General features: G+C 35.9%; 1 protein-coding gene across 1 annotated transcript in view; it reads right to left on the bottom strand.

Moving 5' to 3' along the window:
* Positions 1–2664: 2664 nt before the first annotated feature.
* The window catches only part of LOC135200440 (myb-binding protein 1A-like protein), a 92473-nt gene continuing 73874 nt past the window's right edge, over positions 2665–21263 (bottom strand). Inside the window, exons 9-19 of the mRNA XM_064229076.1 lie at positions 15808–16021; positions 15273–15508; positions 14697–15087; positions 11479–11648; positions 11038–11178; positions 9327–9436; positions 7966–8113; positions 6916–7153; positions 6147–6230; positions 4952–5109; positions 2665–3049 (exon numbers count right to left, since the gene is read on the bottom strand). Of these exons, the coding sequence (XP_064085146.1) occupies positions 2779–3049; positions 4952–5109; positions 6147–6230; positions 6916–7153; positions 7966–8113; positions 9327–9436; positions 11038–11178; positions 11479–11648; positions 14697–15087; positions 15273–15508; positions 15808–16021 (2161 nt within the window). The 3' untranslated portion in view covers positions 2665–2778. The remainder of the gene's footprint in view (positions 3050–4951; positions 5110–6146; positions 6231–6915; positions 7154–7965; positions 8114–9326; positions 9437–11037; positions 11179–11478; positions 11649–14696; positions 15088–15272; positions 15509–15807; positions 16022–21263) is intronic.

Genomic DNA, 21263 nt, shown 5'->3' with positions numbered 1-21263 from the left:
GTCTGCCTTTTGTGGGCGGAGCTTGCTGGTTCGTGCTAAAGTCTGGACGTCTGAATAAGTATCAGTCCCCAAATGTCATACTTATTCAATTCCCGAGGTGGTAACTTCGTTAAGGAACTCCTTCACTCACAAACAGACTTTGCTATTTCCAAGTAAAATTACAATCTTGAGTGATGTGTGCGCCGTTAAAGACACAAAAAGAGAAATTATGGTTGATTTCATAAAAATATATAGGAAACACCAAGCACTGTGGAAGATAAAATCTAAAGATTATTCTAATAAGAATTTAAGAAATATGGGAATCGAGTAATTACATGCAAAACTAAGAGAACTTGACCCTCAGTGCACGAGGCACGATGTGACCAAAAAAATCAACTGTCTTCGTACTTCCTTCAGAAGAGAACTACGAAAACTTGAAAGCTCCAAGAAGTCTGGCAAATCACATGATGACATACACCCACTCTTATTTTGAAGACTTTATGTTCATTTGTGAACAAGAGTTACCAAGAGAAAGCGCATCAAATTTGTATTGTGTTGATGAAGTGTCGAGTTGTATGGTTTTATCGTGTTATGTATCTATCTATCTACCTATCTATTTATATATGTCTATGTATTTTACCTTATTTATTAACTTAATTGTTATTGTTTAATTATATATTTATTTATTTTTTTGTGCATTTATTTATTTATTCTTTGGCATTGGGTAGACGATGTTAATCAGCTTTATGGTCACTTTGATATAAGGATTTAAAATATTTCTCGACTTCTTACTAAAATAATTTACAAATTCATACAAATCTGGATGACAACATATTACTTTATTAAGTTTCTAAATGGCCACCCTAATGGATTTCCTCATAACGGTGTCTTTATGAGTAATAAATGGACTGACCAAATTCAAAACAGCTCTAAATATGCCGTCTCATCCATGCGCATATAATTACGCATTTAATCTGGCTGGAGTTTCAGCTCTTTCATAATGTTGGTGTGAGAAAATTGGTACCTTTTCAATAACCAGTCCTTCGTCCATGTTGACCGCTTCTTTTTCTTTTCCTTGAGCGCAATCACTCTCCCAGTTGCCATCACTTCGTCTTGGGCGAGAGACATGTTGCTCCTTCTCCTCTTCGACCGACTGAGGTTGTTTGTCTCTTTGGTTTGAACGTGTAAAAGCTCTTCAAGCATGTTGTGTAGGAAGTTAGATGAGCGTGCTGAACATGTTTGATCGTGTGAAACCCCCTTAAAATTTAGGCTAATGACTAAGCACTGGGGCCTTGAGGCCATTCCGTGATGTAAGGGTAATTGCGAGTAAAAGGTCTCAAAGGTACACACACGGAAATCCTTCTGGGTGCAGTAGAAAACATAGTTACGAAATGGTGGAAGGCGGGAGAAGAAAAATGAAGAGATGCACAGGAAAAGGAATGAAAGGGGTTGGAGCTAGTGGCTGAATGGATGCTGCGAAGACCCTCAAGTGAGGTCATTGCTCCTCAAACTCTGGCGGATGTGCAATACTGCACAGTATTTGATAATCCGATGATGCTACTTTGGCTGGTTATCTAAATGTCACCTACTATTCTGAAGTGTTTTACTAAACACCGTATGGTAAATGTACATACAATAGACGGCCGCACGAAGATATCTTCTATCAATATAATCTGTCGATCACACGATATAGAAATGGGTGTATATCATACTTTGATGTCCAAGGGGCTAGTACTAGACACGGCGTCCCAAGGAGCTTCCGCCATGTTTAGCACTAACACCTCAGAGCAGGTGACGCGTAGATGAGCCAAAGCAGCACCAATCCGATTCATAATAACACTGGGTCTGTTCATTTGCGGTTCCTTCTCTATGTGCATGCTTTGGATGCTATTGAAGTTTTTGGCATTTTCAGCAGTCTACATCTCTTCAGAAGCTAGATTCGAGTTTTTCTTTTATTCCTATCCACTTTCCATTCCTCTATTCCCATCATATCTATGAATAATGAAATGTACTAAATGTGACTGATCTTTCATAATTAAGCAACAAGTAACAGATCTGTTATATCTGCATTAGCTCTAAATGCTCTAACTTCTGGGTAATTTTAATTAGGGAATCTATTTTGAAGCTCAGTATTTGTTTGTACGTTGCATGGAACCAGTGGTTATTCAGCAACGGGACCAACAGCTTTACAAGACTTCCAAACCACGTCGAGTGAATTTTTATCACCAGAAATACACATCTCTCACACCTCAATGGAATGCCCGAGAATTGAACTCGTAGCCATCGAGGTGGCAGGCCAACCCCATACCAATCCCGCCAATGAGGCACTCTCAGTATTTGTTTCTATGGTATGTTTTTCAATTCCACGCTCATGAATCACATCTAAAATCAGGAAAGTGGAGTACAGCCAACAGTTAATAAAGTGTGGATGCACACATAAAGGTTGTCCAGTTATCTAAAGCAATTCCAAAAATGATTAGATAGTAGCCTGTGCAACCCCATACTACTATGAAAATGAACGTGTGTGCGCCAGGATACCCAGTGTGCAGCTGATGCATTTTTCTCTAAACCACAAAGTTTATTGGAAAAGTCTTAAGAAATTAAATAAACCCAAGGATGAAAAACCTTAACACAAAAGGCATACAGCCAATGCTGTAACAGTAAGGGAAAAAACAAGTAAACGAGTTTCAACAATAAAAATATATTCATAAATTTTGGTAAAATAAAGTACAGCAGCAACCAGACAAACAAAACATTAAAGGCATATAAAAATCTGCTACCTTACATACTGCTTTTGTATTACTTTATCGACTCCTCTAATGGTAATGTTTTTTGCTTTTTATTTTCTTGCAACTGGTTACCACTTTTTGTTTTTACATTTTTCTGCTTTTTACCACCTTTGAATTTTCTCTTCTTTCCCTTTTTATTCGTGACCTTGTGATTACCGTCTACACCATTCTCCCCTGGACCATTCTGAACTAACTCTGGGTCATGACTACTTGCAACTTCATTTAGCCCTCCCATCAATGCTTCTGCTTTCCTTTTTTCAGCAATTTCGTGAGGTTTGGCACTGAAACACAAAATGTAGCAACATGAAAATATGCACTTAAAAGTGAAAATGTTAGAAATACAGCTAAAAATTAAATTGTCATTTCTAAAACTACGAACAGGTAAGCAATTAGCATATAAGAGCATGAGAACATCAACCTGTTAGAACAACTTTTATATATATATATATATATATATATATAAAAAAAAAAAAAAAAAAAAAAACAACAACGGAGATTCAGGGAAACATGAAAAATGACTTTGTTCGCGTATGAACAAAAAAAATTATCACAGCATAAAAAGTGATACAAAGGTAGAAAGTTAAGAGGAGAAAAGCTGCCAAAACTTCCACAAATACATGTGGACCTTGATTGAAGACCATAAGTTGTGGGCCTGAACAAGCAATAGCCTACATCACCTTATGATTTGTGACTTTTCTCACCATCTTCCATACAGATAAAACATTAAGACAAGAGTTCACTGTTCTGTAGTAAGTACTCTACTGGGTACTGGCAAAAGTCCACATTTTAGCTTAATGTTGGTTCTGTGAGTCAGTCAACTTTCAAAACTAAAGTTGTAGATGTGCATATGGCCAGTTAAAGGCAGTTAGTATAGGGATAACAGAACAAATACTGAGCAATTTCACACTAACCAGTATAACATGGCTAACAGAAGTCACATCACTAGTTACTTATTAAAAGTTCCTCTTTACATCATCCACAGAAACAACACATTATGTATCTCTTATGTATCTCATACTTCTGCCCTATGCACACCAACAAATTTCTAATATAAACCATACAACAGGTTCAATACTGTATGGAGATAGGACAAGAGAATCTGACAATAAACCTATTATATTGGTTTCTGGATGTCTTTACAGTAATGGAATACATATAACCAATATCAGACTTTTCCCAAGTCAGTGAAGTTAAGGTAGACTTTTGCTGGCTCGTAACAAAGTCCCTGTGCATGAACTGGAGTTTTGAGATCATAAATGCATAGTATAGTGCAGGAATGTGCAAAGGTTAAGAACAAACAAAGTACATTTTATACATAAAAAGGCTGGATGCACAAGCTGATCACAGATTTGTACGAACCAGTAAAGACAACATTCTCAAAAATGAAACATGTTCATAACATTCACAAATGATGCATTGGACAATTTTCCTATGCAGAAAAATGTCTACCCCATTAAATGAATAATATTATGACTCAATGAGTATATCAAAAAGGATTCTTAAAATATAAAGATATTACAAAGGAATTGAGAGAGATGAAATTCTCTGAACCCAAACTCCCTCACTTATTCACAACTAAATAACGTTCGCTCACCAACTCTTTCATGAACTGTGACTCAAGTAATGAGAAGTTTTTAAATCACAGTTGTCTCATCTACATCAATAAAGAAAAATATCTTACCCCACCCCATAACCTGCCTAACATCTGACACAAACCATCACTTAAAGGTGTTCAGTGGCTAGTCCTATGAGAGCTGATAGTCAGCTCAGTGGTCTGATTTAACTATTTTTAATAATACTGATGGTCTGTCACCACTGGATGTCACTTATATCTGGATAGATGTCAATGAAGGACCTCATGATAATTCACCTGACAATGTTGTGAAAGATAAAATTCAAATCAAATCACAAGTAGGAAAATGTCATCTCAATGGTGCCCAAAAAATACATTACTAATTTTCATAAGCATTATGTAAAATCAATGTGTCCACTCAACTTCTGAGGGTGGTTCATCCTCCAGCAACTAACCAGTTAAATTTTAACTAAAATTCCATGGAAAGATGCTTATTCATACAGTAACAATCTATATGCAAGTAAGAACATTAATTAGTTGTGCAACTTTAAATCATGCAATTATGTTGTAAGAAAAAAAAAAATTAAAAAAAGGAACTTCATGTACTTACACAAGTAACTTTGAAAGGCCCAAGTTGCTGATGATATTGTTGTAAGGCCCTCGACAAATTTTGTAAGTCTTACTGGATAAACGATGTCTTAAAGGCACAAGTACAGATCCTATTTCTTCCCAGTTCATGCCACCTGCTACCTTCCTTGATGACACATTCTGAAAACACAGATCAAACCAAAACAACTCATAAATTATATATACTTGATGAAACTTACGATGTAATATACTGCATAATTCCCTAACACAAAAGACATTGTTATAAGAATAAGCATACAGTCACATGGCCGGACTTATAGGAATAAAATATGGAATTTAGGCCAATCACTGGAACCTAAGAGGTCATTCAGCACTGAAATGGGAATTAACAGTGGAAAGGTTTGAAAGGTGTAACATGAGGAAAAACTTGCAGTTGCACTATAAATCAATTGTTAGGAGAGGGTGGAAATTAAGATGGAAGAAAGAATATGCACGGAGGTACAGTAAAAGGAATGAAAGAAGTTACAGCTAGGGGCAAAGGGATGCTGCAAAGAAACATCTAAAGTGTATCACATGAGGTGCACTGATGTGGGCACTGGTACCTAATGGGAGCTAGACTTATGGGGCATAATCACATTGCTAAACTTACAGGGTTTGCAAGAGCAACCACAGGGCACTTGAAGGGTAAAACAAAAAGTAATAGAGGTGGGAACAATGGTACTAAAGGTTACTTTCAGTGCTCCTTCAGCACCTTTACAAGAGTAGGAAACAATATCCACGTTGGTCTAATTAAACATGACAAATTTTTAACCAATTTGTATTTTTCATAACTAACAAACCTGAGGTCTTAACATAGGATAATACTAGCGCCAAGCTGGAACCGGTAGAATTTACTTACTCATATATAATAATAATAATAAAATTGATCTCCCACTGAAGGACAAAACCCTCATGCAAGCCCTTTCAGTCTACAACATATATTAGTTGTTAATAATAATAATAATAACAATAATAATAATAATAACAATAATAATAAAATTGATCTCCCACTGAAGGACAAAACCCTCATGCAAGCCCTTCCAGTCTACAACATATATTAGTTGTTAATAATAATAATAATAATAATAATAATAATAATAATAAACAAATTTTACAATCTCCAATAAATTTTAGTTCATATAACCAACACCATTAATTGCTTTACCAAGAAAATTTACCTTTCGAATCTGGAAAAGAAGTCCAAAGATTTCAGCCAAGTATTGACCTCTCAGCGATACAAGCGAGGAAGATGGGCCTAGCATCTGCAATTCATTGAAATTCTTCCTTATTGTTTATGATCATATCTATTATATAATAAGTTTTGAAGAATAACCCATGCTCAACTAATATTCATTAAAAAAAAAAAAAAGCAGTGGGTACTGTCTTTGATAAAACATTAAACTTTACTTCTAAGATAAAATATATGTTTACTGACGAAGAAAATATTACTATTTTTGAATTGCAACGAGGAAAAATGAGCTCAAATACATGGTGACGTAAAGATCTTGAAAATTTTTCTTAACAAGCAATGCTAAAGAAACAGTAACCTGTCTGTCCATTTATGCCAATTCCACTTTGATAGCATTAAAGCATGTAGCTAAACTGAATAGTTATGCAGACTGCTTTTATATTAGTTTATCTATTATATATGACATATATGTTACCTTTAATAATTAGCAGAACAAATATTAACACTTATACCCAAGAACGTAAATGAAGGAAGTAAAAAAAGATGATCTCTTTTGTAAGTTTGAATACAATTACTTTTCAACTTTCCTTTGCTCCTTAAATGCATGGGCTTGATATAAATATTAATTACTTTTGTTTTAGTGTTTTACAAGAAAAAATGACAAAACTTTCAATCAATTTGTATTGTTCATAATTCACAACCTGTGGTCTTAACATAGGGGATATATTCTCCCAAGGCCAAATTAATATGTTGCTTACCTGACAAAGTTTTGCTGATAGGTCTTTTTCCCATTCTGTAATGGTTTCTGGGTCTATTCTGGACATCAGGGTTTTATTTCGATATAACTTGTTTAAAATCTGCATCGCCTGAGTCTGCCAGAAAGACTTGAGTTTTCCACTAAAACTGAATTCTTTCATAAGGTCTGCTACACTCCAAAGCGCTCCACAGTCAGTGAGACATATGTCAGTAAAGGTTACAATTCTCATATTTGTTTTGCTGGAAAGAAAAAAAAAACAAACTACATAAATCATTGTTCCATAAAGATAGCATTTCCCTCGCTTTCTCCTCTGATGATAAACTTTACAATCACTTCTTTTACTAACTGAATGTATTATGTATGGGTCAGAAGTGTTTTCCTGATCACCATTATGACAATTGTCAAGGTTCATAAACTGGAGAGAGAGACAGAGAGAGAGAGAGAGATAGAAAATACTGTACATAAGAATCCTGACTTTTCAAAAAGCTTTCAGTGTAGTCTTGATTTTGTTGGAAAAGTAAAGTAGACTATTACAGAACAAAGAACAAGATTCTTTAACAGATGTAAATAATAAACTGTAAACCCGCCTACTCTTTCTGATTTTTATATATAAAGGCCTGTCAACTTCTTTTATATTCAGTGTGAACTTGAAAATGTAGAATATACTACGAAAGTACTTGTTCATTTACCTTGCTAGTGAGGATTTAAGGATGTAACTACAAGTATTAACACAAGAAAAACCTCTTAAAACTTCAATTTCAAGCCCTAACAATTCATACATTTTAAATTTCTGTTAAAACCCCAAAATCTAATACTTGCATATAATATTCCATAACACACAGTAAGTCTAATGTACAGAATAACTTTCAACATCTAATCTTTCATTTACTAACTTTAAAAAATCAAATGTTAGTTAAATGATAAAGTTTGAGAATCAGATCTCTTCATATGAAATATGCGAATTACCTACCACATACCCCTTTTTATTCACTAAAACAACAGTCAATATCTTTGTCACTTAATAATTTCAATTAGAAGGAAATAGACTTACTTTTGAGTGAATATTTCTCGAAGATGGGACAAATAGCTCTGCATTAACATGTTACTTGAATCGTGCACTTCCTCTCCCAAGAGTTGGGATCCACATCGCAGGAAAAGATTATAGCAACCACGTATCACTGGGTTGTATTCATCACGCACTATAAAGAAAAAAATTACAATTAATTGCTGGAGAACAATCTCCTTGGTGTAACAGATTTGCTCTATTTCTTTCATGCTCATCATATAATGAAGGGCTAAGAAGTCACCAAACCAGGATACCTGACTCATGATATTACAAAAGGTGATCCCTCCTATAACTTTTAAATACTTAAACTTATGAATGACTTGCTCAGAAATGTAAGATAAAATTTCATAAAGATAAAATTAATGGTTTCATTACCATTCGATTATACAATGTACCAAAGGTCCATTACTGACAGTCTTTGCCGATTCTGTAAGTAGTCTGCAAATCTAATTAAATAGATGAAGCATATAAGTTCTTACAAATTTTCTTTTGCTTATACATTGCCATCTTTCAAGTGACTAACAATCACTATACTTATCTGTACTGAAGTACAAAGGGATCATTATATTCTAAAATTTTGATCAAAGATTTCTTGAATGAAGAAATCTAATTCTGATATAGTATTTCTCATTCAACTTTATTATTCATCAATGTTTTCAATACAATGGCTTCCATGTTACAGTGCTCCACTGCAGATATTAACAGATGGTCTAACCAAGCCTTCTGATTTTACATTTTTTTAATTTGCATATCAATCCAGACAGCAATAGTACAATGTTAGTGCTGCTCCAGTAAAAGGTTTGGAATCCAGAGAAGAGGACACACACATGGGCTCCCACATCTAAACGTCCCTCTCACCAATAATGAAGGTCCTCACTATATTTTCTCTCTCTCTCTCATGTGTAATGTCATCTCAATCTTATCTGAGCTTTCCTTTTGTACATTTCTATAAAAAAAATGATTAAGTATGGCTTTTCAGAATTTCACATGGCATTAATTCACTCATAAGTTAAGTATATCTTAGTTTTACCAGACCACTGAGCTGATTAACAGCTCTCTTAGGGCTGGCCCGAAGGATTAGATATTTTTACGTAGCTAGGAACCAATTAGTTACCTAGCAATGGGACCTACAGCTTATTGTGGGATCCGAACCACATTATATTGAGAAATTAATTTCTATCACCAGAAAAACATTCCTCTGGTTCCACGTTGGCCGAGCCAAGAATCGAACTTCGGACCACCGGACTGGTAGCCGAGCGCGAAATCCACTCAGCCAACGAGGGACCTGTTCACTCATAACTCATCATTCTGAAGACTTCTAATAATTTTTTAAATTTGCTACTTACTTTTCAATACTAAGCTGAAGAAAGTATTGCACTCCTCGACAACAAATTCAATGGTAGCTTCACCATTGCTTGAAAATTTTTGTATTCGCCCCAGCATCAGAAGAAGACTCCTGTTTGTGAGATAAATGAAAAAACTACAATCTTGATCATACCAATATTATCTACTTAAGAATACTCCAAGACACCACTCGTTTTACCATATAAAAATTTACACCAATGGTTTTACCTCTCGAAAGATGCTAAAACCATAAAAGCCTAGTACAGGTCATTCATAGTATACAACAATTTACATGGGAATGATTTGACCTGTCGGTTACAATCAACACCTAAGGTTGTTCTGACTCGAAAAGGTTTTCTACATTCTTTCATTAGCATGAAATATGAGTTACTCATTAATTCAAAGTTCTAAAAATTTTCTATAAATGAAAATCATACTCACTTCACAGAAAATCAGTGTACTGTGAGCCCTAGTGTTTTTGTAAAATAATGCTAAGAAGAGAAAGTAGTTTTTCTTTTTTTACTATTATGTACAACTCCACAGGTTAATGTAACTGGTGAGAAGAAACACACTTCTTTAATGGTTGGTGGCAAAATCCTCAAAAGTTTTAAGATAAAGAACCATCAAAACATACCTAGCATGCCTGGTACTTTTTTGCATAATCTATAATAGAAAATGGTGACTCGGAACATGTCAAGACTTTTAAGATTTAAGATCCAATAACTAGAGATTAATGTACTTATAAATGATAATCCATAAATCCTTTTTCTTGCATTTTTTAAAATTATTTCATTTGTCTTGTCTTCCTGACGAAAAGATTCAGAGTTAACAGATCTATAACTGTCCTCGGGGACAAGGAAAATACGGCTATAAAATCCACTTGACAGAGGTATTATTTGCTCTACAGCTCCCTTTTCCATTATTGTCCTCATTTCCTCTTGCAGAATAAGGAATTTTTGAGACCCAAGAGTGTAAAAGAAAGGTGTGATAACGGTTGATCTGCAAGAGGTGGAGTCAAGTCGAATGGGATCAGACAGCCCACTCTGAACACCTTGTGGGAGTTCCCACAGATCTCGTGATCAAGCACAGATGACAATAGTTCCTTGTGTACACAATTTTTCATTAATTTTACCAGTTTTCCAGCTGGTGCTAGATTTATCCTAATGTTAAAACCAAAGGTTTGTTTCATATATAAACAAATATTGTATCGACAATTAATGGTACAGGAATTTTCTAGGCTAAGATGTCCTCACATAATGAGTTGTACTTTTCCCCAAAAATAAGCTAGTTATGTAACCTTGACAATGAATTATGTCCAGAAGGATAAAATTCCAATTATATATGTTGATGTTACTCGATGGTGTCGCACCAAAGGTTAATGCCTCATCAATTAAATAAAACAGGCTTTGTCAGTAATATGGCAGGTCTCCTCCTGAATAATAAGTAACTTGACAGCAATATATGTGTGTAAAAATATTTCAACACTATTCTGTGTGTACCTACTAGTAGGTAATTTTCAAGTATTTTTTATTCGGAGAAATAGGGCATATCGTTCTCAAAACAACACTATACTAAACTCATGGAGATCAGTAATGATAAAAAAGCTTATACATATGATAGCTTTAGCTACAGTGCTACTACTTACTGGTTAAAAAGGCAATATGCCTTGAGAATTATACTGTAAATTAACTTTCAATTTTCCTCACAACTCACTTTATTCTATGTAGCAACTCCTCATGGCGGTTCCTATCCTGGTCGAAACTTAAAATAACTGCTATTAGAGGATTCACCAGGCTTAGCCCCATACACATATTGGGAGTTTCCTTCACATACAGCTCTAATAAGTCACAAACCCTGCAGAAAACAAACATAAAGTGATTAAATTTTTTCCAAAGACCTCAAAACCAAATGTTCTCGAGCAAGTTAAAGCACAATTTGTCTATGGTTTCGTATGTATTCTTTTAATGTGCATGCACAATGAATCATTTAAGCTTAAGATCTTAAAAACATTCAAAACTATCCCTTATAAATCAATGAATTTCAAGACAATCTCAAGACAAGAGCCCTTATGAGGCTCAGAGGTCCGGATAAACTGATCCTTTATAATAATATAACATCAATAATAAGACAATCTCTGACAAATCTGTATCTTACCGTGATCTAAAGTGCATCAGCAGTCTTTCATCTGCTTGTAATTTGTGAAGACCACTAAATCTCTGACTTTTCTTCTTCTTTAGCTTCAAGTATTCACCTACAAGTGCACCAAGCTTGTTATCGACAGTATCTAACTCTTCTTGAGAAACACTATCAATATCAACATCATCCTGAAATATTACAGCAATTAATAAAATGTAAAATTACTTCAGTATCAATGTCCTGATTGTAACACTGATAACATATCTGCAGAATATATGACAAAAAATCCATGCAAGAAACAATATTCTGACTGGCTCAAACTTAACAACAGTAGGAATAATATTACTGCAATACAATAATCCCTCAATTATCTAACTCTTCATTATCAGAAACTTGACATTATCCAACAGCACTGGATCAAGGGCCAAAGATATATAATTTATACATTTTTTAAAAACTTGAAAAAACCACTCCCAGATGGTTGGAAATGCTAGCCTAAAGAAATTGTTGATGACAGTGATTAAACTCATGAAGTAACTGAAAGGGTTTTGGGGTGGGGGAGGCCTGGCGGAGGTTTCCTAGGTGGGAGGGGGTCAGATGGCTGGGTGCCATCAGAGAGGAGGGGTAGTAAATGGTGTACAAGAACTCACAAAGAGGAAGGTTTGTTTTGGAAGGTGGATGGCGTAGGGAAGCGGTTTCCCTGGCTGGGAGGGGGTGGGAATGCAGTGGGATGGGTGGAGTGGGGTAGATAGACATCTGATTTCACCAGAGCCTTTTTTGTCTTATGATTGTACTTTGTGCTTTTTCCTAATTTTATTAATGGATTTGTACATCCAAGTTACTGTTGCAGAGAGAGAGAGAGAGAGAGAGAGAAACTCTCACACGCACACACACTCCTTCACTTCTTTTCTAAATTTTATTTTACATTATTCTTATTTATATTTTTACTGCATTTCCTCATTTATTATTTTTACAACCCAAAAGATAAACATAACAGTGTAACTAAGGTACAGTAAATATATACAGGCACGCACACTTTTGTACAGGAGAAAAAAAAAAAAAGGCAACACATGATACTGCGAAAGAAGCACATAAAAGCGAGGGACGTATGTAGTGATGGTGACCTCAACACTGATGAAAAGCTCAATTAGATGTAAACATACACATGATATTATGAGGAGAAATGAAAAATCATTAATTCCAATAAAATAGAAAAAGGTCACCTAACTTTGCAAAGCAATCTTAAAATGAATTTACTTTGGACAGTCACTGAAAAATTATTGTGTACTAAAGACGTAAACTCTGGGAATTTTACGCTAACACAGTTTCCATGATAGGGCAAAGTGCATAAAACAAATGAAATATGGTGTGTATACTCGTGTATCATTCAATCTCATTTATCATGCAACCCTTGAAATTTCGTCCCCTAAACATGATTTCACCGTATATCTCGTGGATCATGCAAGTTGCATTTTTGATAGCCCAGATAACATTAAGCTAACCTCTCTATGAATCCATAGGCTTACGGAGAGAATTTCATTTTTGGTAGATCATACTGTGCTAGGTTATGCCTTTAGAGCGAATTTCATTTTTAGTAGATTGTACTAAGCTAACCTTTCAAACAAGATTACCAAGCTTGCGGCTTATGTAACAATTCATACCCATCTACCATCTCACACTATTATACTACTACATATTAACAATCACATACTATACTGCATAATCATCACTTACCAAACAAATGACATAAACAACATTGAAGACAATGTAAGCGAGTCAGGAAACGGCTGTTTTGCAATTTTGAAGGATTTTATTCTAACATGGAGTACGTATGTTAGTTTACCTTTTTATACCCGTTTTTCATTTATGTATAAAAATAAACAAATAATAATTGCATTAATAAGTTGTTTCTTTTAGCAACTAAAAAAAGGATTCTCCTAATTATTATCGTGGCACTAAAGGCCTCAATCAGCTGATTCTCAGAACATAAAACATAACCTTGCCTACTTAAATACAGATAACCAGATTTTTTACACATATTACGATGATAGTATAACACGATAATAACACAGTATAAATGGAATATGTAAGTAAGATATCAGTTTCATTACCATTACCTTTATCTTAAATACAGTTGTAATAGCCTATTTGACATATCCAAATGGATACTATAAGTATAACGCCCAGCCTAGGCCTATAGTTCAAACAAACATTTTGTATCTTTTGTACAGTAATACAATATAGTAACAATTGATAAGAAAGTTGCTGTATAAAATACATTATTGGCAATAAAATAATGGTAGGCTGGTAAATACAGGTAGGCTCCCTACTTACCCCAGTGTGCATCATTTATGGGCCAGAGAAAAAGGAGGGGTTGCATTGCTTATCAAAGTGTATTTATGCAGTATATTTTATTTAAAAATCAAGGAAAAAGATAGATAATTGCATTTTATATGGATTTTCAGGTTAAAGTGATGCTTGTTGTTTATAGGCATATTTAGTGTTTCCAGTTATGTGGTATTGACAAGGTAAGGTGAGGATGGGTACAAAGTTACCCTTGAACATCTGTAGATTTTTTTACGTTCACTTATCTCGATTTTGCTCTTATCTGACAGGGCCTTAGCTCTATTAATCCGGATAATCGAGAGATTACTGTATACCAGAGTGGCAAGACCAGTGAATTGCATTTATAGATTTGTAGAGTTATTGCCATAAGGATATTTGTTAAATGCTGAAAACTGGAGCAAGGTAAAATTAAAGCACTTAAAAAGCTAGGATGCAAGAGACCAGAGACTGGATCAATTAGTACTGTCTATAGGGCCAAAATAACCACAAATCAATATTGCCCCTACGATGATTACACACACATATGGAGAGAGAGAGAGAGAGAGAGAGAGAGAGAGAGAGAGAGAGAGAGAGAGAGATTGTTGTGAAAATAATAAAAATACAAAAGGGACTACATAATATTATATAATTGTAATGTGCAAATCATTACTGGGATAACTGACTGGGAATTATAATAGAGAAAACTTTGTAAGGAGGTGCCACTCACAGAATACCTTGTGTGGCATAATAGTTGGTAAAGATAAAGATGTGTCTCTAGACCGACCCTAACTGGACTGCTTTCGTTTTCTTTGGTCTCATCCTAATTACCTCATCCCACTCTTCCTCTGGACATGGCATATCAAAAATAGTATCAATTATAACAACAACAACTGTTTTAAACTGTAACTTACATCCAAATTCCCTGCCAGTCTCAGCATTTCCGTTTTTAATTTAATGAATTGCTCATCATCTTCATTTCCACTCTCTTCTTCTTCTTCATCAGACCACTCTCCTTCAACTTCCATGTCTTCTTCCTCATCTCCTGTTCCCAGTTCTGCCTCATCTTCCCCACCTTCCTCCTCTTCTTTGTCTGAAACTTCCTCTTCTTCTTCTTCTTCCTCTTCATTATCACCTTCTTCATCTTCTTCTCCCTCATCATCATCATCATCATCATCACCATCTTCGTCATCATTAGCACCCTCATCTTCATCTTCCAGTTTCAATAAATCATCCTGCTTTGCTGGATCAAGAACATCTACAATACTCAACAGAGCTCCAGGAGTCATCAGTGGGCACACCAACCTGGAACAGGAAGGAATATCAATGACTATCTATGGAGTCATTATCAACAGCTAATAAACAAAAGTTGAAAAATCAAGAAACCACTAAAAAATATGATTGTGAGAAAATGGTTTCAAAGCAGTTCTTAAAGGAAAATACAGACAACACACAACTGATACATGGGAAAATTCTTTCAGATATCTTACCAGAATATTCCTTGGGACACCAATCTGAAAAGGTGGTTTTCGTGTGGCAGGAAACTCAACAGTAATTCCACAACCTTATCAACCCATGTTGGCTGATACATGGTGCTTTCTTTACTGCACACCACAGGTTTCCTCTTCTCTTTCTGAGCTTCCTTGAAACACTGATCAATCTCGCCAATAATGTCTTTTGCTTCTTTTGACACCAGGAGGTATAATGCCATTTGTGTATACAGCACCTGCAGGATAACCCATAAATAGAAAGTAAAATATTTAGACTTATAAAACTAGACAAATATCAATCCCAAAATATTTCATATTACACACATTCTAACTATTTTGAAAATAATTATTTTCAATACAGACCGACACTTAACTCATTTCATGATCTGTAAAATCCAACAGTTTTTTTTTTTTTTAACAAAGTGGCTCCACCCATGTAATGTTGGATTCCTTCATCCCTTTTCATGATCTGTACAATTAACCTTTGAAGGTGTATAAACAATTAAAGAGGCAGTATAAGGGCAAGATACAATACCTGAAAAACTTCAGATGCAACTTGTGGAAGATTGTCATTCTCCTGTAGTTCTGTTAATCTAGTGCTGACCTTATCCCATACCAGTAGTGCATTTGGGAATAATAAAGGTGTTTCAGATTCCTTTGATTCTTGTATAGCCTTGCTTGCTTCTTCATAAAGATACTGAAGTAAAGCTTTGTATTCCTTGATCCGGGACATTTGAGAACAAAGGCATCTGTAAGTGAAGTTGAAAGCAATGCAAAAAATGACATTTTTTCTACATAAAAACTAGTTCTTCTATACAAATCCATTACTTACATATGCTAACATTCATAATCTTGTATGTACCCAAACTCTAAGTCTCATTTCTGACTAACAAGATTAGTAGTATCATGGAACATGCACAACCTTGGCCCAGAGGTAGCCATTAATCATCTTCCCTACTTCTAGTTTACTCTGGGAATGAGACTGAGAAGAGTAAGGCTGGAATGTGGGAGCTCATAATACGTGATTGTTGTAAATGAAAACTCTGACCTTATGTAATACAAAATTCAGTTTGTCTCATCATAATGCAATCACTCATATATGGCCAATACTAGGGGAGGACACAGTTGTTGAATATCCAAGATTGGCGATCTATACTTGTAGAGTTTAGGAGACCACTTCTTGAGGACTTTGTGTCAGGAACTAAAGCTCTGACCTCCAAGGTTTGTTATAGCCAAAGGGAAATTGTGTAGTGTAAAACAACAGCCAAAGGCAAATCATGTAGTGTAAACCAACAACCTAGTACCAGACAAGTGTTGACTTAGCATTTTAGGGGGGCATAAAAACTAATAACTCAAAGTCTACATCTTTGGGATACTAATTGGTAAATGGAAAAGACGCCACAACTGCAGCTAACAGTTCCACGGCTACACATCCAATCACTGGCAACTTAGATCTCTCTAATAAAGCAATGGAATATTTCTCATTGCTGTAATCTAGAGAATAGAAATCACACTTTACTATACATTCAGAGAAAGGAATGAAAAAGGCTGGAAAAGAATAATGGACAAAGTAACTGTTATTGTTATTAGTTCCTAAAGACCACTATGTTATGCTTATGAAATCAAAAGGGTTGCCACACGGACTTGTTCTTTAATGAGATGTGAAAATTGGAGCAAGGGAATAAGGCCAAAGAAACTGGACAGTTTGAGTGAACAATTCATAGGTAGCGGATGATGAAAAGTCATAACCTTGAATTTTGGCCTAGCCTAACTCCTTTCTTTCTCTATAAAAATGAATAATCTACCCACCTGTACGCTTTCTCCAACTCCAGTACACTCCAGAAATCACCTTAAAACACCAGCACCACAAGACTTACGACCCAAAAAACAACTCCTACCAGACAGAGAGCTCTCCCCTACCAACCACACACCACCAACACGTGCTTTCTACTGCCCCGTGTTATTGTTTACATCCTGCCGACGCCGCCGCCATCTTGTCTATGACGTCACAGCCTATGACGTCACAACACAACTTAAATACATCAACAGACACCTTCTAGAATCTACCACATGTTGTCTATATATAGGACACCCACCATATTTCAACAATGCATAAAATACCCATAACAATTATACAATATATAATCACACTTATCTATACCCATAACAATTATACAATATATAATCACACTTATCTCTTTCTCCCTCCCCTCCGACTGTTTCCTAACCTAGTATTCCCCTCTTAATTTCCTTCGTCCTCCAACTCTTTACCCTCTACATAATTTCTAATACATTCCCCTGAAACTCCTGCTTTAGTTAATACATCAGCCACTTGCTCCTTTCCTTTTATCCATCTCACCTCCTTTATTTCCCCGGATTCAATGGTTTCCCTTATTGCAGCAATATCTATTTTTAATCTCTTGCTACTTACACCAGTGCTCGATTTGATGGCGGTCATTAGTGTTTTACTATCAGTGTTAACCAAGGCTTCTAAATTTCTCCCTCCTACTACCTCTTCCCACAAATGCTTGAAATATATCAATCCTTCTACAGCTTCCCCAACACTCAGGGCTTCAGCCTCAATGGTGGATTTTGCCACTCTCCTGGATTTCCTAGACTTCCACCATATGGGACTTCTCCTCTTCCCATCTGTCAAAGAAATAATATAACCCAGTTGAGTATGGCCATCTTCTATGTTTCCAAATGAAGCGTCTGCATAGGCTTCCCAATAAACCCTTTCTTCTTCCATCTCACTTATTGTAACTTCGCCCATCATGCTCTTAGTTTTTCTCACAATTTTAATAAGTTTCTTCATATCCTGAGTTGTTCCTTCTTTAAATGCTTTACTTAATTCGCTAATATCATATGATATTTCTGGCATCGTGTGTAGTGATACCCAATTCAGCTGTCCTACCACTGATCTGTACTCTGTTAACTCTTTTTGTTCTAGCACTCTATTACCCGTATATCTTCTAGCCTCTGGTTCTCTTATGGAATTTATATACTGCCACTGATTAAGGGAAAATCTATTCTCCTTCTGCTCTATTACTACTCCTATATACTTGAACCTTTTACTCTCTTGTTCTCCTACTTGCAATTTCCCTTTCAATCTCCCAATCGTTTCCTTTAAGAATCCTTCAGTTCCTCCGTAGCAAAAATCATCTACGTGTGTACACAAAAATGCCTTCCAATTTATTGTTCTTTTTCCAAAAGAATATATTAGGTTCTAGTCTACTTCTCTCACCTTGAAGCTCCTTCACTACTTTCACCACTTTACAATACCATGCTTTTGCTGCATCCTTGAGCCCATAGACTGTTTTCTTCAACTTCCATAATCCCCTCCAACCATCTTCCCTTGGTGGCTTCAAGTACACTTCTCTTTGTATCTCGTCACCTTGTAAATATGCAGTTTTGACATCCAATGTATAACAATTCCAATTTTTCACCTTTATTATGGTTAGACAGAATTTTAAAATTTCAGCATTGCATGTGGGAGCATCCTTTTCCCACTCAGCCATTTCTTCTTCAAACCCTCTAGCTACCAATCTTGCTTTACATATCCTTTCCCCCCCTTTTATCTTTTCAGTTACTATCCATCTTGTAGATATAGCTTTTTGTCCAACATCATTTACCTCCTCATATACCTGGTTATCTCTCCAACTTAGAAGTTCTTTTTCTTTAGCTTCCATTATGCTTCTATTTTCAAATCCCAGCAACACCTCCTCTTCATCTTCAATTTTTTCTACCTGACTATAATCCCTCAAGTTAACCCACCCTTTGTCACCTGACTGTGAGTCTCGTATATTGTACGAATCAGCCCATGCTTGGCTTGATCTTTTTCCTGCAAGACCTAAAATAGTCCATTCTTCTACTTGTCCTGTATCATTGTTTATAGCCCTAACTCTATTTCCCTTTTTGAATTTTGGTATCTCTTCCATTAACTCGCTTTCTATTGACCCACTTTGCCCGTTATCTTCCACTGTTTCCTCTATCACCTCTCTTTCTATAGTCTCTTCTGTGTCTGCATTCCTTCTCTCACCCATTATCTCCTCTCCTTCCAGCCAATCTACTTTCCCTTCATTTGGGCCATCTGACCTACCTTTCACCCCATGGGATTTATCTATTCTAGCCGATATCTCTTCTGTATCTGGTGATCGTCGTTGAATCCTTGTCACATGTATCCTAGCTACTTCTCTTAAAGAATCCCCATGTTTGACTATTATTGTTTTCCCCGATACTCCCACTACCTGAGCAGGTCCTCTCCATTCATTTTCATTTTCCCTCTTATAGAATACCTCATCTCCTACCACTGCTTCTTCAAATTTATGTTCTCTGATGTTTTTGTTTAGCGCTATTCTTATTTTATTACAGGACTCATTTTTTATAAATGCTTCTCTGGCCTTGTGCATTGCATTCAGTGTGTCCCTTACCATACCCTCTTCCATCCCTTTTTCTCTGCTTGCAGGACTAGAACTTTCTTCTCCTATTAGGTTAGGCAGTGAAGGGTTTTTTCCAAATACTAATTGGTTGGGAGAGAAACCTCCATTATTCATTAAACAGTTCCTAGCACTCACTACCCATTTCAAAGCTAGGGACCAATCTACTTCCTCTTCCTCCATCATCTTCCTTACACTTCCCTTGATCATGCCTACGGTCTTTTCACATAATCCGTTGCTCCACGGAGATTCTGATGCTGTGGCTAATACTTTAATATTCCATTTTTCTGCCATCCTCCTTACTTTTTCATTTTGAAATTCTCCCCCATTATCTGACAATATTTTGGAGGGTGCTCCAAATATAGCAAACCAGCACTCAAAAAGTATCTTTATTATAGTTTTCTGGTTTCTTATCTTTTATCCAACAGGCCTGACAATATCTCGTTGCCATATCCACTATTACCAAGAACTTTCTCTCTTCTATCTCTCCCACATCCATCGCTACGACTTCATTGAACGTTTTACTCCAAGAAAAGCCTACTACCGGTTTGGCGGGGTTTCTTTTGTATTTTTTACAAACCTCACAATTTTAATCAGTTCCGTTAGTAACTTTCTTATTTCCTCTTTTTCTTTTTCGATTAACCCATTACTCCATTGTGCTTCCTCTGTTAGCTTCCTATATTTTATCTCCACTTCCATGACCAAACTGTAAATGTAATTTCTTCATTGTGTTCTTAATTTCCCTCGGATTCTTTCCCTTCCAACCCTCCAGTAATAATTCTTCTACCTTCCTCCTCCTTATAGGCACTCTTAAATGACCCTGTTCGTCTTCTCTTAACTCTACTTTCATTCCCCCTAATACTTCTACTATGACACAATTTTCTTTCAAATTTAGGGTCATACCCATTTTACTCATGGTTTGCTTACCTATCAGCCAGGGTATATCACCTTGCAGAATTTCCGTCTTCAAATAAAACTTTCTGTTTTTTAGTATCACAGGTATTTCTATTATTCCTCTGGACTTATAAGATGTCTCACCAAAATTAAACACTTTATTAGACTCTGTCCTAGTGTCCCTCATTCTCCTCAACTCTTCCTGACTCAAATCCATGACAATACGTGCTAGTCACAATTCCCCGCAAACTGTTGATTTACACCCTGTGTCCAAAATTGCATCAACCACCTCCCATGATGCTTCCACTATTTTATTAACTTCTCCTACATAAACCTCTTCTTCTTCTGTCCCATTTTCTGTTTTTACCTTATTTTCTTCTAGTCTTGTTTCAGTTTTCTTCCTATTATGAAAATTCTGAGGACAATCCCTAGCCCAATGCCATTCTGAGCTGCATATTGCACATACTGTTACCTTCCTTCTTTGTTTATAGGATTTCTACCACCCCTTCCTCGTTCCATCTTCCCCGATATCTTTGGTTTTCCCTCCCTCTCCCAGAACTGGCATTGCCTTCTGACGAACCCCACCATTCCCGTTCCTCTTTAGTCCCTAATCCCTCAAATAGTCTTTTCATTGTTTGCGACACTGTTCCGTACTCTAGCT

Source organism: Macrobrachium nipponense, chromosome 26 (genome assembly GCF_015104395.2).
Source record: "Macrobrachium nipponense isolate FS-2020 chromosome 26, ASM1510439v2, whole genome shotgun sequence".
Classification (NCBI taxonomy): domain Eukaryota; kingdom Metazoa; phylum Arthropoda; class Malacostraca; order Decapoda; family Palaemonidae; genus Macrobrachium; species Macrobrachium nipponense.
This window is presented reverse-complemented; position numbering and strand designations above follow the sequence as displayed.